The sequence below is a fragment of the Phyllopteryx taeniolatus genome, chromosome 14, assembly GCF_024500385.1.
Source record: "Phyllopteryx taeniolatus isolate TA_2022b chromosome 14, UOR_Ptae_1.2, whole genome shotgun sequence".
Taxonomy (NCBI): Eukaryota; Metazoa; Chordata; class Actinopteri; order Syngnathiformes; family Syngnathidae; genus Phyllopteryx; species Phyllopteryx taeniolatus.
The window spans coordinates 17,555,086-17,572,436 of NC_084515.1; the positions used below are offsets into that span (position 1 = coordinate 17,555,086).

Sequence of the window (17,351 nt, forward strand, 5' to 3'; positions counted from 1 at the left end):
GCTGGTCTTCATACCTGTGAGCAAGGGAAGGGGAGGTATGAATGATGCGGGAAATAGGACGTCTACGAAAGGTGACGTAACGTCTTTGACGTCTCACAAACAAATCGTCCCGCAAATGCCCACTTTATGCTTTAGCTTTCAAGTGGGATTACGTTCAAGTCAAATCTTAGCAACACTGTGACTCGTCACTATTTTGCAGCTGCAAAGACGATTGTGATTGGTCTATCCCAAGTCCATCTCCACCCCACCGCGCCTTATGTATGCTTACATGTTGCGTTGAATGCCATAGCCGTGACACAAACTCTCTCTCTCTCTCTCGCTCCCTCACTCTCTCTCTCTCTCTCTCTCTCTTACACACACACACACACACACACACACACGGAGTGCAAATATCCAGTGCTGAGATAAGACTGTTGCTGATTGTAATGACAGTTGGTGAATGAAGATGTTAGGCTGCTGAGCCATAGCAAAGTTTCGCCTGCTGACAGCAGCCTCGGCTAAAGTGTGCAGCCGACAAGTGGATCGAGTCCACACAGCGGAATCCGCGGAATGTGCGCTATGCGCTCTGACTGCATTTACCTTCAAAACAAGCTACCCACCCATACAATCAGATGCCCCTATTTTAGGAAAGGTGGCCCCCTGTGCGGGGCCAAACATTTTCGTCGGATTTGTTCAGCGGACGGAAATGAAGTGAGATTATCATCTCATCTGTTTACTGTTCCTTCACTGGAAAATCAGGATGGGATACTGTCATCTGGTTGAAAATATTTCTCCATTCAGACCAGAATCAGGGGTCCTGGGTCTCCATTAACCCAGATTCAAGGAGTCGTCAGCCTGGCCGGCGCTGAGTACACAAGGTGACTTTGCGGATTTCCAGAAAGATGATGATTCACTGGATTCATCATCACAGCAGACTCGGATGATTTGGCTTCACGCTTTTGGTTGAATGACTGGAATCGGGAGACTCCCTGGAAACTCTGTGGACTCGGATGATTTGGTCATGCGGCGAAACTTGGAACTGTCCAAAGAAACAATGAAAATACATACTGATCATCTTTGCCGAATGCAGAGGCCTCTTTGTGCTGTAATCCTCTCTTTTAATTTCCAGTCAGGGGATCCTCGTCTACCTAAATATCAACGGGGTGGATTGGGAACTCGTGTTGCGGGCACGAGCAGGAACGGTGGCACGTAATCTCGGGTGTAATCCCACGGAAACACAGCTGGAGCGAGATGAACATACGAATATTTGCTTCATGTGGGAAAGGAACACTTGGATTCATCAGTGAGGACACACGACAAACACGCAGCACGTACGTTGTATGACGCCTCAAAACCTATTTCCACCCTTGCATTTTCGATGCCGCCTTTCCTCGTCAGCGTCCACGTCACTGCTCCCTATCAAACTCAAAAGGTCAACCTAGGTTTTGGTGATCCACTTGTGACCTTATTACTGATTAGAACATTTCAATGGCAGTCCGTCAAAATATTGAATGAAAACAAGTCTGTTGTGAGTGTGACTAAGCGGCTAGCTCGTGTTACGGTGTGTGGACTGAAATAAAACAACAACACCATCGTAACGGCGGACTGAATATTTTCATTCGGTGTGTACCTGAACTCAGAATAAAGCTTTTCTCAAAAAAATAAAGGCTGCGCTTGCCGTCGGTGATAATTGGCGGAAGAACGAAACGTGCGGTATGACCTGGCGGTGGATCGGACCTGACAGGCAATCTTCCGTAACGCTTTGAATTCTAAATTACAGCCGTGCTACTGAACGTCAAGGTCGATTCCCTCACGCAGTATAATGAAATGATTCCATTTGACACCTCCAATCGGTGACTCTGGAAGCGCGCCCGCCAGACCGGTCGGCTGTCACGCTGGCTTGAAAAGAGCCGTGGAATCAAAGTGAAATTAGCAGGGCACATCCATCAGAGAATATTGGATTTTATCCAGAAAACAACAAACAGCTCTATATTCTTTGTTTGTCGACAGTTTCATGTCCTTACTTGAACGCGTCATTCATCCAATCTAATTCATCAAAAGAATACATTTGTAACATGAAGTAATGCAACCATGTTGATGTGGCAAGCAATCAGTCATTTGGCTCCTCCAACCTTTCCATACTCCACCACTTTAGCGCCCCCTCTTACCCATTACCATCCCCCCCCAAAATATCCAAATAGGTTCCCTCTTCCTCCCGCCCCCCTGCACCCCCACAACCCATCAACCCCGTGTCCTTTGTGTGCAGTGGCATCAGGCAAAAAAAATGTCACATGCAGCCAGCCTTTAAAGGCGCTACCGCTACGCTCGCCTCTCCGTAATCCTCTTAAGAGTTAAGAGTTGCTGTTGGTCACGGTGAACAGCCAGGTAAAGCTCAAGTCTCCGAGGTCGGCCTTGCCAGGAACTTCTGCGTTTTGGCCTGCGCTGCCCCTTGAGGTCAAAAGCCTCTAAACCTCTAGGTGGCGCTAGTGAGTGCTGGACTCGACTCACCCCGAGCACTAAGAAGCTCCTTTTGACATACATTACACAATCAATGATTGTTCTGTCTGTTTCTGCCATCTGTTTTAATGTTGTTTAACAATCGTTGGCGCAGAATTCGGGGGGGGGGGGGGGGGGGGGAATCAAGGGGCTTTCAATGATATCATCACATCAGTACGCGACTATAGACAGACAAACCAACAGACAGACTTGGACGACGGCTTCAGCGGCAGGCAAACTCGATCGGCCGCCTTCCCCGCTGTCAATTATTATTTTCAGCACCTGAGAAAGTCTGGCGGCACACACCCGTCCGTCTACCGTTCGGTTTGATGACAGAAAAAGTGGATCGGAACGCCGACCCCTCCCCCCGCGTGGCCGCCTACCCATCAACGAATGCCTTTGGCCGCCGCACCCCAAAAAAATGCCGGACGCACCCGTGGTACACAGACTGACGGACAACAATTCAAGATAAACCAAATGACAACAATGTGACCGCCGCCAGCGATCCAGTCTACTTTTATATTGATGCCGATATTGTTTATCTCGATAGCCGTACAAAAGAATGAATGCGGGGTTGTTGAAAACAAACGAGGGGGAATACAATGACCTTGTCACTTTGACATGGAGGATGTCAATATTTTTTTCAATGCTTCAGAGTTTATCAGCGGGCCTTGAGTGAAAAGCTGTCAGGCAGATGCACAAAGCCGCCCTGTTGTCAAGGTCACACACCTAGCTGTCTTTAAAAAACAACTACTTCCAAATGTGCTGCGTACAACTTAAAACGGAACATTAGGGGTGAGAAACCGAGTCAATTGTGATATAATTGATGATGATCAATATGTGAAAATATGTATATCTCCAGATACACCACAGTACGACTCATTTTTTTGGTGTGTCCCATTGATCCTAGAGGCTAAGTTGCCGCAAGCGTTGTGGGGACCTCAGGGTCACCCAGGACAAGCGGGTCCGAGGAGCAACATGACCAGATTTCCCAAACGTCAGAATCTGCCAAAATACAATTCTCTGTTTAGAACGGTGACTTCAACCTGAGTAGAACGCAGCAAAAAGTTGGAAAATGGGATGATGGGTTGAAGTTCTTATGTGGGGGGGGGGGGGCTGCCTTTTTGGGGAATGCGATATCGCCTGTTGAAAACCTGTTCAAAAACGGCTTCAAATTTCAGTAAAACAGTAGAAGTCAACATTTCGCTATCAAAAAAAAAAATCACACACGAATGTAATTGGCCGTGCTAAATTCGAGTTTGAAGTTGTTTTCTTTTGCAGATTAATTAGCCTAAATTAACCAAAATCTTTGTTAACATTTCATAATTTTTATTTCAAAAGGAAAATAATGAAGCTAAAATATATAATTTTGGACATATGTACTTTTAAAAGTATATATTTAGAAAAGGTCAGTCGGCACGCACACACACACACACATCCCCAAAACATGCGTGCGAGGTTCATTGAAGAGTCTAAATTTCGCGTAGGTGTGAATGCGAGTGTGAATGGTTGTTTCTTTATAGGTGTCCTGCGATTGGCTGGCGACCAGTTGAGGGTGTAACCCCGCCTCCTGCCCGATGCCAGCTGGGATAGGCTCCAGAACGCCCGCGACCCGCGTGAGGAGAAGCACGGATGGATGATCGGTAGACATAATTTCATTGTTATTATATGTATGGCCCATACGGCACAGTAATGTCAATTAATAGCCTCCACATGATTAGAAAAACAGATTTTGACGGTAATGTGTGCTTAGATTCTGCGCATTCCACCACTGGTCCGTGCCATGATTATACCTTTAAAACACATGTCAAGAAAACTTGGTTAGCTTACACTTTGTTGATTTTTCGAGGTAGAAGACAATGTTAGCGATGAATTACATTATAATATGCGGTTTATATGATCCTAAAATCCATTTCATATCACTACTACTGCCACCCGTAGTATATTGTATATAGCGCTGGAATCAAATGTAGGGTTGCTCAGGTTAAAGTCAACACAAATATTTTCCATCCCAAAGCTTGGGGAGTTGAAAATGATGACGTCACACAACGATGCGATTGGTTGACGGGCACCTGGCTGACTGAACGTGGCGACGCCGCAGCCAGGCACGTTGCCACAGCGTCCGAAGGAAGTGGCGAACTTTGAGCAATTTGCCTTCAAAATAAAGCACACTTTGTTTTGTAAAGCTGAAATCAAACGTACTACTCGGTTCGTGTGTGTTTTTGTTTGTTTTGAGTCAGGTCTTACGTTATTTTTAGGTGGTATTACCAAAACGTTTTTGAGGGTTGACGTTTGGTTTTGTTTGAAAGTTGTCCGGAAGTCACGTAGTTGTCATGTTACGAATGACTCCTGAGAGGGTCGACATCATTTGACAGTTTGTGTGAAGTCCAAAGCAGGTAAACCCCGAAAATGCCATGTATGACAGTTGCTCGTCGTCGTCGTCGTCGTCGTTGTTATATAACCACATTTGTTAGATTACGAACAGTCCTTCGTTAGCGTTAGCGTTAGCGTTAGCTGTCGGTCGGTTCGAGCAGGCTCCGACGACACGCCGCACTCGCGAACGAGCAACGACCTCGCCGAACCTCAACGCAACTTGCTGCAACTTTGATTTCATATGATGGTCACGATCGTAAGTTGCGGACATGAAGCGCACAATTCGGTTGTTGAGAGCTCAGTGGAGCCAGCCGTCTTGAATTCGGCATCGATAGAGCGACGCTGGAATAGTCGCGGCAGTCGTGCATTGACTTGGCGTCTCGGGAGCTTCTGGGCTTGCCCGTTGTCTTTCCACTTTGACCCGAGCTGCCCTCTCTCCAGGTCAGCGGCACGCGATGGGCCCATGGATTATTCGGACGACTGTTGTTGTTATGTTATTCATCTGCTGCTACCAGGCTAAGCGGGACCAGACGCTCTACTGTTCTGGTATGTAACGTTACCTCACATGTTCATGTTTGTCCGTTGGCGTGAAACTTGTCCTCAAGTGCAAATTCCTTTTCCATGCACACATTTCAGTCGCAATCATGTACACGAAATGTACTGGAGGAGCTTTGTGGTTTCAAGACCGTTTTGGAATCCGGTCCAGGTTGAAGCTTCGGCAAAGTCAAAAGTAACATTCGTAACTGTCATAAAAGTGTCAAAAGAGGTGATTAAAAGGAAACTCAAATGCAATACTCGTCCTTCGATGACACTTGTTGGATGATGAATGGAGAGGTGGCTATTCTGAAAGCCAGTCCATTTCATGAATCCCACTTTTCAACGTCCATGACTGTTCTGGCCCGTCTAGCCATCCATTCCCGGGGTCGCGGGCGTTTCTGTGGCGCAAGGCCCAGCTAACTGTGGGCGAGCGAACTGGTCGCCAGACAAACGCAGAGGGCGCACAAGGCAAAAATCATACAAGTTGTGGGGGGGGAAATAACACATTTGATTTAGTTGATTTTCATTTCAAAATAAAAAAATACAAATCTGAAAAACAATGGATTATCAACATCAATCAATTTGTGTGATCAATAGTTAAGAGAGATTTTACAACTAAATTACAAAGGAAAAAATCAGCGTCCAACTTCTCAATGAGTTAATAAGTATATAGAATATGTGTCTTTGCCCTTTTTGTTAGTTTTTGTTTTCATCGGAAAAATCATTTTTATAAGTGGAAAAAGAAGTCCCAAATTGGAAATACACGTACACGCGTTTGATTAGACAGCAACAAGTGATGCTTTTGTTGTGAGGAATTAGGGAAAACATTTAGTTTTAGCTTATTGTATTATCAAAGGAAGGAAGAGGTGCAAAAAAATACATAAAAGTTCCGATATTTAGATCATCTCATCATATTTAAACCAGAGCATCTCTCGCAACAGGGTTTGTGTTTCTATGAGAAAAATGTGTCAACGAAAGAAACTTTTCATTCTTTCATTAGCCTGCGATTGTCACGTTTCACAGTCATCTGCACGATAGATTTGCGTGCCACTCGGTAAAAGATGTACAGCATTTTCATATGAAGCGCATTGTACATTGCCAACCGAAAGGCGTCCTGTCACTGAACTTGGTGTGTGTTTTCCAGCTTGCCGTGCAATTGTAGACGAATTGACGCACTCGATCGAGCAGGTGGACCCAAAGCAAACCATTAATATTGGCAGCTTTCGACTCAATCCAGATGGAAGCGTGAAAGACAAAAAGGTAAAATACAGCAGTGAAAAGCATCCGTCCATTTCTTACACTGCCTGTCTTCGCTCGTGCCATGGGGGAGCCGGAGCCTATCCCAGCTGACTTTGGGTGAGGGGTGGGCGACACCCGTACCGGTTGCCAGCAAATCGACATATAAACAAACAACCGTTAGCGCTCACATTCACACATACGGGTCATTTCGAGTCTTCGGTCAACCTACCCTGCATGTTTTGGGGGATGAGGGAGGAAACCGGAGTACACGCGGAAAACCCACGCGGGCACGGGGAGGACATGCAAACTCCACACAGGCGGGGCCGGCCGGGGATTGAACCCGGGTCCTCAGAACTGTGAGGCGGGTGTGCGAACCAGTAACCCGTCGCTCACTGTGCCGCCGGCGCTCTTGTCTATTTCAAGGGTCATGGAGGAAGCATTTACAAACCAACACACTTGAATGAATAGATTCTAAAAAAAAAACGTTTTGAACTTTTGAAGCTAAAGCAGCACGACCTAAGAAATGAATGTGCTTCTGCAAGAAAATGGGAAGTGGTATTTTTTTGCTTTTGAGTTCAAAACTAAACTTCACGAAGGAAATGCTCTGTTTTGACCTTTTTTGTGAAAACAACGCGCTTACGCTGGCGCCCCCCCCCCCCCCCCCTACAGGAGTGTCCTTACCACAGTTTGGAAATATCTGGCCTCGAGGGTTTCTTCAGACCAACGTTGGGAAAGAGGAAACGGTCGTCTCTTTAGGTCAATACGAGACCTGAGACGGTGATCATACGTAGATGCGTGGGATACACTTGCAGTTTTTTTTTACAAGTAGAATTGATCGTGTGTGCACGCGCAAATACACTGAACCCCAAAACAGACAACCAAATAAGAGATATTAAACACGCCTTTATTGAACCAAGGGCACACCAAAAAGCAAGCAACAAGCGGCAAATACAAACGGAAAACTGCAACATAGAAGAAAAATCATCTCAACTAAAAATGTTTCGAACCAAGATGCGAGATAAGTAGAAAACTACTGACATATGCAAGGGGAAAAGCGGGAATACAAATGAGATGAAGAAAACGGGCACATGACGTTCAAAACTCTGGATTCAGGCGAATGGTGGCAAGTAGGCAATAGCCAGGTGTCCGTCTCCTGTTTCTCCTCAGCTGATGCTCCAATGCTCAGGCAGCTGAAGAAACAACGAGAGAGATACTAAGCATCTAAATCAGGCGCCTTTTGAACTCTAAATAGGAACGTCACTACGTTCAACACGGCTGTCAAGTAGGCACGGGAGTCACGGCTGCTGGTTGACCACGTGGTATTTCTGTGTGTCCCGATGTCTGCCTACATTGCGCCACAGTGCCAATAAACGACAGCGGCCGATTCCGGAATGAACAGATTTTGTCAACGCCTGTGGAAACTACTGTTCGGACGATCCATTACTTCCGATATCGGTTAAATCGGCGTCCGGTAAATCGAGGTGCCACTGTCGACAGTAGAAATGATCAAGTATGAAATGCTAATACTTGGTTCGAGTCTCTTCAAAATGAAATGTCCCAACGCTTATGCCTTAGTCTTCTGTCGCAGGAGAACAAATATCAGTCACCTGTTTTGCCTTCTGCCATATTTTGTAACATCGTGCATCTTCTCCGCTTTCTTCGACGTGTTGCGTCTTGTTTCTTCTCTTTTTGCAGTTGCATCGCTGAACGGCAGCTACTATTAGAGGTGATAAATAAAACAGTACAAAAGCGAATTCAAATTAGAAATGGTGAAACGAACCGTTTACACCGTTTATTGCGGCTTATCAGGAAACCGTTTTTATCTCTATTGAACATGTAGCTACTTTGCATAAAATGCTGCAATTTGTATTTTGGGTCTTCAACTGAAGGAAAAAAACTCTGATTTAGATCATCATTATTGTTGTTGAAATGATTAAATATACCATTTTACCTTTAGCCTTTGCAATCAAATCAAAATACACGTCCACGCTATTCACACAAGCCATCTTGAGTCTTCGATTCCTAAACCTTGACCCAGGTTTTCCAATATCGTGGAGCAGAATTGCTGAATTGTGACCATTCCGGTTGAGTTCACTCGGGGATGAGCTGAGGAGCTCTGCCCTTTGCTGACACAGTTTTCCACCTGTCGTTTAGTCAATCAAATGTTACTGAAGCGCGGAAGAAGTCAAACCTTGATCCCGTGCCCTCGCGGCTCCCTCCTTTTCAGCAGCTTTTGACCGAGCGTGAATCAGAGAGGGAGGGATGTCGCAGCTTAGATGCCATCAGCGAGGAGGATTTGCTGGTTTTAAGTCTCTGCTCTTTGGCCTCTTCACAGTAGGACTTCCTGGGGGCATGGGGCTGCTCTGTGGCACAAAAGGTAAACCTACTTGCTGTAACAATGACACATTGAAGATTTCCAAAGACATTGAACTTAGTTGGAAGGCAAGCTGATCTCATAGCGACCGGTGGGAAGTCATGCATTGAGAATGAGAGGATACACAATGGTGTGACACATCTCAGGGTTCACAAATGGGACTGAATGACAGAGAGGGAAGCCATTTTCAATTGCCAAAGGAATTTCTCAATGTTCATATACATAGATATCATGTCAAAGACGTGCCTCACCTCAGATTGCGAGTCTATCGGTAAAATCATGGGAGTACAACAGCGGAGGCCTGTTCACCACTCCAATATAACGTTTTCAGACACTTTTAAAACATTGATTTTCCGTAGTCAGGCTAATGTATTTCATATTTGTGTTGCTTTTCTTCATTCTGCTGATTGCATCAAACCGCAGAGAAAAGCACAAGGTGAGGCAGACAGTATTCTGCCTCACGAAGGCGGACTACCGTCAGGCGAGCACAGGCGAATGCCCGGGGTCCCCAAATTTCTACAGACCCCGTAACGTCTTCCCCGCCCCCCAAACTGAGTCTTCCATCTAAAACTATCTAATCTATCGATCGATCGATCGAGCAAATCAAAATTATTTTTCCATTATTCTTAATTCACATGCTTCAAAAAAAAAATCATCAATCATTGATCATTTCGACTGACTAATCGATCTTACTGCGCATGTGTAGACTTGATTCAGGAAGACCAGGAAAAACAAACGATGTGGTTGTGAGGAAATTCCCGCGGCAGCTGCGGTGCGTGTATTGTCCAGAAAAAATTCCTCCCAATGAAAGCCAAACATGGAAGAAATACAGTATCGAAGCTTAAAACAAAACTGGACTGCCAATTGAAACGGGATGTAAATAATAAAGGAAGGCAAACCCCAGCCCCCTGTGTACAAAGTCAGCAGTGTTACCCACTGAGCAGGTTTCTATTGCTCATTTTCATAAACTGTAATTTGATCAAGAACAAAAAAGACATTTTCATTTTAAAAATCGAAAGGAAATCAATTTGACTGATATGAGTTTCCCCTCCTTGAGCTGTCCCCTGATCATGGTGGAGGTGTTTGTGTGTCCCAGTCATCCTAGGAGCCCAATTGTCTGGGGCTTTATACCCCTGGGAGGGTCACCCATGGCAAACAAGTCCTAGGTGAGAGACCAGACAAAGGACGGCTAAAAAAAACCCCTGATGAATATATTGACGGAATCACGTTTTCCCTTGCCTGAACGAGGGTCACCGGGGGCCCCCTCTGGAGCCAGGCCCGGAGGTGGGGCTCGAACGCGAGCGCCCGGTGGCTCGGCTGGGTCCCCCTTCCGATGGGCTCGCCACCTGTGGGAGGGCCATAGGGGTCGGGTGCGTTGTGAGCTGGGCGGTGGCCCGAAGGCGGGGACCTTGGCGGTCCTATCCCCGGCTGCAGAAGCTGGCTCTAGGGACGTGGAACGTCACCTCTCTGGCAGGGACGGAGCCCGAGCTGGTGTGCGAGGTAGAGACGTTCTGATTAGACATAGGGTAGGGGACATTGAGTCCGAGTGGACCATGTTCCGCACCTCCATTGATGAGGCGGCCGACCAGAGCCGTGGCCGTAAGGTGGTAGGTACCTGTCGTGGCGGCAACCCCAAACCCGTTGGTGGACACCAACGGTGAGGGATGCCGTCAAGCTGAAGGAGTCCTATTGGGCATTTTTGGCCTGTGGGACTCAGGAGGTAGCTGATGGGTACCGACTAGCCAAGTGGAATGCAGCTTTGGTGGTCGCTGAGGCAAAAACTCTGGCGTGGGAGGGGTTTGGTGAGGCAATGGAGAACAACTTCTGGGCGGCTTAGAGGAATTTCTGGAAGCAGTGCACCATCAACATTGTGTATAGTGGGGATGGGGTGCTGCTGACCTCGGGCCGTTGCGAGTCTGGGGGGAGGATACTTCCAAGATCTCCGATTTGTGTCACACCACCGCTTTATGCGCTGCATATATCACAGCTTCTTCTGAAATGCTGACAGAAAATAGCTGTGGGCGGCACGGTGGTAAACTGGTTAGCACATCTCCCTCACAGTTCTGAGGAGCGGGATTGGATCCCCGGCCCCGCCTGTGTGGAGTTTGCATGTTCTCCCCGTGCCTGCACTCCCGTTTCCTCCCACGTCCCAAAAACCTGCGCGGTCGCTAGGTTGATTGAAGACTCTAAATTGCCCGTACGTGTGAATAAGGGTTTATATGTTCCCGGAAATTGGCTGGCGACCGGTTCTGGGTGTACCCCGCCTCTCGCCCGGAGTCAGCTGGGATAGGCTCCAGCACGCCGGCGCCCTTATAAGGATAAACGGTGCGGAAAATGAATGAATAGGTTTTGTTTTTATGTGCTTTTCAGAGATTGAATGTCAATTTTTGGTATTGAATTGGGCATGATGAAGTTGTGCCATCAAAGCTTTTTCCTCTGTTCTGTTTTCATGAAATGTTTCCATCCATCTGCCTCGGAGTCAATATTCAGATGATTTTGTTTTTATGGGTCTTCATTGGCCCATTTTAGCAGGACAATGAAACTGAAAGGCCCCCGTCCACAGCAGTGTAATAATGGCGCCCTGTCCGATGGGAATTGAATGGAGGGTAGCATCCCTGAGAAGCCTATTCTCTGGCCCAACCGATTGCCCCCTACGCACCCCCTTCCACCTCATTCTTCAAACAACACATTGACTGACAGCTTCTTTTCATAGGGCTGCGACTGGCAAGGAAGGGGTTTAATTCTAAACCATTTTGTAGCATGGCATGATAATGACTCAGACACAAGCCCAAGGGCTGCAAGAGACCAACATGGTTTTGTTATGTTGTTGGACAGGGAAAGGGGTTTTTTTTTTGTGGTTTTTAATCCCCCAGAAGAGAGTAATAAAGTGGAAGAACAGTCTTATGAAATACTTTTCGTTCAGTACCTAGCGCTCGGTAAAGATTTGATCAGTCGCTTCACATTGTGTATTCAATTTGGACCGTAATAACCACAATCGTGTGTCACTGTTACAAAGTATTTTTACTGTGCAAAATCTCACACTTTCATGAGACTAGTAGCCAAACTACATACAATCTGAAAATATTTCTAGTGAAAATGATTTTGGGTAGTTAGACAATTTTGCAAAAGTACCTTTTAGTGATTACTGATTAATGTACACACTATCCCGCAATGTGTGTATATATATATATTTGTTTAAATATATGAAAAAGGTTATTGCAGGCAGATAATGATTGACAGATGAACGTCATCGTCATGGGCCGGGGCGACATACATCCTTCATCGCTCACCCTCCGACCTTTGCCCTTGCGCCGTAACATTCTGTTGTTCCGCCGACTTCCTTCCTCCTGAGCACAACAACGTTGTCAAGCTCAAGGGATCGCCTTGTGAATGAATCGCATTTCTAATGAACGAATCGCATGTGGAAGAGGTCGGCTTGACCTAAAGACACGACGGGGATTAGTGATTGCTTTCAGGCTTTGGGTGGCTTTTGTTTTTGTTTTGTTGATTTCCTTTTGAAAATAAATGAATTTTACTCATGAGTATTTGACTTATTGCCAATGATTAGCCATCAAAAGGTCATGAATGTTTGGAAGAAAAAAAATATTCTAAAGTCATATTTTTCCAAATATCTTTACCGTTAAGTGTCTGAAATGAAATGTTTTTTTAAAACGTTGACGAACGCAAATGCATCTTCAGAGGTCTTTTTTTTTTTTTTTTTTTTTGCTGCTGCTGCTTTTACAAACGGTCCTTCTTTTTCGCTCGAGCTGTCTTTACCGTTTTATGCTACCGAAGAGAGAGCCTTATTCCGGGTACATGCCAGTAAATTAGAATATATGTGTTGTAATTTATTGATATGACACACCTAAATAATATCTTGTGTGACAAGCCTGCAGATGTGATGTATTGTTCTCAAATGAATCGTGTGAGGCTTTGCGCTATGTCCCTATTGCATTTTCCAGCTAATAAATCACATCAATAGTCATCTGCAGACTTCTGTTGCACAATTTATTTCGGTACGTCATCGCAATAAATGAGAAAATTCAAATGTAGAGAGAAGTACCCGTATGATATTGCAATACACCAGAGGGATCTTTGAGCTGAAGTGCCACGATGAGGGAGCCACTCAGCAGACGGCAAAATATTGAGTTTGCTGTTATTCCGATTGTATAAAGAGAACAGTGTCATAAGAAGTGCATTTCGATGGGCTGCGGCCATTTGCTCTGGCAATAGCATTGCCTTTGCTGTGAATGCCAAAATGTTGAAATCATCAGTAACTTTTGGGAAAATGTACTAGAAGTGTTGTTATTTCAGCATGGGTGACATTTACTCGTATGAAACCAAGATTTGTCTTTTCATTTGCCGTTATTGATCAATTGATACGAGAATGACTCGATTGCAAATGAATGAAGGTTTTGGTGGAAGTTGCATGTTGTGCATGGCAACCGATTGTGAGCTAACAAAGGGGTCAAAGTTGTCATGAATCTGTGAATGTAGTCTCGCTCGGCCACGTCCGTCCACCCCAAGAACGGTCGTCGTCAAGTTTTGAAGGAAAAAAGAGAAGGAAGATTTCCTCCGTGTGATCACTGGAGGATGGAGCAGGGCACATGTGGCACACAAAAGCAGATTACAAAAAAAAAAAAAAAGAAGGTGTGGGCTATTTAGCCTGTACTTAGCTTCTGTCGAGGCCTCCTGTCTTTTCACGACAGGAAACGCACCCCTCTGTGTTTTCTCCCCTCTTTTGCTCCGTCCCCACCTCCTCCTACTCCCGCATGCCTCACCACCCACCTCCAGATACGGGTGTCCTTCCGGGCGCCGCACCTGTCTTGACCCGTCTAGACGCGGCTGCTCTCTGTTTTGTCCTCCGGAGGAGGAGCACAGGAAAAAGACGGTGGGGTTCGCATGGAGTGGTGGGGAGATGTTGGCACAGGTTAAAAGTCAGAGTTGGAGGGGGAGGATGAAGAAACTGGAGGTCACACTGCTGACCTACAGAGCCCTGTGGTGTAACACAGCTAACACAAGGGCACTCCAAAGGACTTTTAACATTGAAGAGTGACACCATGACACCGGATTTTGAAGTTTGCTTTTACTCGAATTCATGCTTTTTGTTTGTTTCACTATTTCATGAGGGTCTCCATTTGACTGGTTTGCATGCTAGATTTTTCTAACAAAGGATATCGGTAAAGAAAGCGAGAAAATAGTCCCGAACCGTTCTTTTTTTGGTCCCAGGTACCCCTCGCTCGTTCCGAGACGCACCTCGGTGAGCTCTTGGATGGGGTTTGCCGTTCCATGAGTGACTACGCCCTCCACGTGGACCCCGCCACCCGGAAAAAACGACACATGAGGTTTGCGCCGAGGAGCAGTGGCTCCACCGGGGACTTCCCTGACCTTAAAAACTTCCAGTTCGATGGACCTGAAGCTCCCAGTGCCTTGAAATTCGCAGTGAGTGCAAAAGCTGTTTACATTCATTTTTTTTTTTTTTTTTAGGCTTTTTAAGAAGTCCAGTTAGGTTGTGGTCGACATTTTGGACACATTTGAATAAATTAGGTTCATATAGTGCTGTAGTTTTTGATCAGGAGTTAAGTTGTCATTTGTCTCAAAGAAATACATTAGAAATGCATTTTGGGCTTAAATGTCTGCATTTGATCAATTCGACTATATGGCCGAAGGTGCTCAACTAAGTGAGCGTTGAGTACGAAGGTAGACCCCATGACTCCTCATGCCAAACAAACAAAAACAGGATGTGCATATCGTGGGATTAAAAGTGTCGTTTTTCAAAGGCATCCTGCGTAAATTACACATCTGCATTTACACAGTTTTGCGTCATGTTTCTTTCTCATTTGCAAAAAAAAGATTGCACTTGGATTTTCTATTCAGAATTGAGTTGAATTCAGATTTGTATGCGCAGTTTCCAGCTTGAGACTTGATTATTAATGCTTGGTAAGATTGCCATGGTATTTGTCCCGTGAACAAGTCCTCACATAAAGCTGCAAGGAAAGAAGAATCCTTGCGGCGTTCTGCTTTCACCAAGTGAATGATTTAAAGCCTAAAGCCTCATTTAAAGGGCTATATTATGTTTCATCATAATCCTTCTTTATGCAACTTTCCTCAAACTTCCTATTTGTCATAACCTTTGTCACGTCAAATGCTATATACCTCAAATAACACACATCTGTCGGATAAGATGAATTAACGTGTATCTTATCGGTTCCCAGCACCAAATGCGTTTTGTGCAGCGGTCGTTCGGTGACTTCAAATCTTGGATCGTTGTTCGTCATGAGGGATCTTCCTAAATGGGATATTCGGATATCATGAAGGCGAGGCCTTTGTAGGGGATGCAAATCAGTGTTGTTATGCAGAAATCTGATTTCCTTTTGGATGTTCCACTCCTTCATAATCACTAAACAATACCATTATATGAATTCAAAAGGCTGGAAATGGGAATTCTTTTTTTAAGGGCTTAAGTTTGGCCCACATAGTTTTTCCTGTGGGACACTTTTACACTCCCCATTCAACCTGGCTGTCACCAACACTGCTTTTGAAATTTGGCTTTAATGAGGATGGATATACTCGCAAACAAATGCAATTCACCTTTGTGAAGGGGGGAAAAAATACAACAACAACCAAATGGGAAACCATGACGACTCTGGAACTAAAAAACACATCAAGTTGAAACCCCAAATGACTTTGAAAATGTCTCCAAACCACTTGATTCACTTGGTGCATGCATTTCAAATGTATCGATTTTTTTTTTTTCTTCACTATTTGAATAACATATTGCCAATCAAAGGTATCAGACCGCTAATCCTAATGTTGTTGCGATGACTTCCGCCGTGGCCACAGTGGGTCACTCGCAGGATTTGTTTTGGCACAGTTTTGACGCCAGATGCCCTTCCTGACACCGCCCACCCATTTTGCATCCGGGCTCGGGACCAGCGGCGGCCGGGTGATGTGTCGCTGACCGGTGATCGAACCCGTGTCGTCTGCGTGAAAGTCCGCGGCGCCAACAGAAATGATGTCTGTGAATCGGAACAGTCAAAATGGCTGAACAGTTGGGCAAGCAGTGGGAGAAAATGGCCACAGCCCTGCAGACAGCAGTCCTCCGTTCGTGTTTGGGGGGGGGGGGGGGGGGGAGAAACCGTGACAATACTGTGTGTGTGCGCGTACGCATGGCCACTCTGCTCTACTTTTACCTCCAGGCCAAGTCTTTCTTCTGTTGTGTTTTTTGTTCTTTCCGCGCAGTGTGAAACCATCGTAGAGGAGCTGGAGGATGATATCATTGCGCTTTTCAGCCAGAACACCAAGGATGCGCACAAGGAGTTATGCAACAACGTCTCAGGTACCACAGCTCCTTTGCACAAGATTTACCACGCGCATGACTCAGCTTTTTGTTTACCCGCCCATCACGACAATCCGTCCCTCTTTACTTCCAGTGGCTATTTGCTTTCAACATCAGTTATTCCTAGATTCACATTTAAATGAGCTGTAGACATGAATCTGAACATAATTAGGAAGACAAACCCTATTTTCAATTGTTTCTCTCGATGTTCATGGTGCAATTTCACCAGCGACAATTCACAATGTACATACTGTGTCATCACAGTTTCCTGTTTTAGATTCATTGCTTGTAAGTGATGAAGTACAATTACATTGAGCTTTTCAGAAGTGCTTATTTACTCAAGTGAAATCATCATTGAGTTATTTAACTAATAATCAAATAAATGCAATGAGCTTTGCTGTCCAGTAGTGTCCCACCCAGCATCATCTCGAATCACACATCCAACCGTCACATCGCCATTTATGCATTCATGCATATCAAACATTCGTTGTTATTTCCTGTTTTTACTGTTGTTGTTGTTTTTTTTGTTTCAGACTACTGTAAAGACACCAGTAACACAAATGAGGAGTTATAGTCTTTTTTTTTTTTGGGAAGTTTGAAAATGGTGTGGTGTGACCAACTTTGTTTCAATGAAATGGGAAATGAGAGGTCTATTTAATAAAATGAACTTCTGACAAATAAAAACTATTTTGTGAACATTTGTCTGTTTATAATTGAATCGAACAAATTGAGAACACGAATGCAGCAGGAAGTTCCATTTTGTATGTTCACTTTAAATGTGGTGGTCATATTTCGCCTGCGGAAGAAAATGTTTTACAGATGACATAGTACACTAATTAATAGTAATACGTTTAGATCGTGAGCCTTATTTAGGAGTTCAGGTAAATGTGGTAATCTAGTGATATCTTCTTCTATTTAACGTGTGAAACAAGTATACTAATTTCTAAATCCATACCTCGCGGAAATTTCGACAATAGTTGGGGACTTTGTTTTTCGTAAATTCCAATTCAAACT

At 45.0% G+C, this 17,351-nt stretch overlaps 2 protein-coding genes across 9 annotated transcripts in view; both read left to right on the forward strand.

Annotated features, from left to right (window-relative positions):
• atg10 (ATG10 autophagy related 10 homolog (S. cerevisiae)) overlaps nt 1-4,103 on the forward strand; it is a 24,262-nt gene extending 20,159 nt beyond the window's left edge. For 5 of the 6 annotated variants that reach the window (XR_009791709.1, XR_009791711.1, XR_009791714.1 and 2 more), the window contains one exon: nt 1,109-2,638. The gene's annotated coding sequence lies outside the window, so the exon portion shown is untranslated. Of the gene's footprint in view, nt 1-1,108; nt 2,639-3,962 lie in introns of those variants that run through there. The other variant, XR_009791712.1, reaches the window with a different exon arrangement.
• Nucleotides 3,999-17,033, forward strand: cnpy1 (canopy FGF signaling regulator 1). Of its 3 annotated transcripts, none has more exons than XM_061796744.1 (6): nt 3,999-4,118; nt 5,290-5,394; nt 6,530-6,645; nt 14,228-14,440; nt 16,241-16,337; nt 16,871-17,033. In XM_061796744.1, exons 1-6 carry the CDS (start codon nt 4,112-4,114, stop codon nt 16,909-16,911), a joined length of 579 nt encoding a protein of 192 aa, XP_061652728.1. In that variant the 5' UTR covers nt 3,999-4,111; the 3' UTR covers nt 16,912-17,033. The 3 variants fall into 3 exon arrangements, with proteins under 3 accessions (XP_061652728.1, XP_061652729.1, XP_061652731.1); XM_061796745.1 differs by lacking the exon at nt 3,999-4,118 and adding an exon at nt 4,646-4,871; XM_061796747.1 differs by lacking the exon at nt 3,999-4,118 and adding an exon at nt 4,966-5,104.
• Nucleotides 17,034-17,351: the final 318 nt, after the last annotated feature.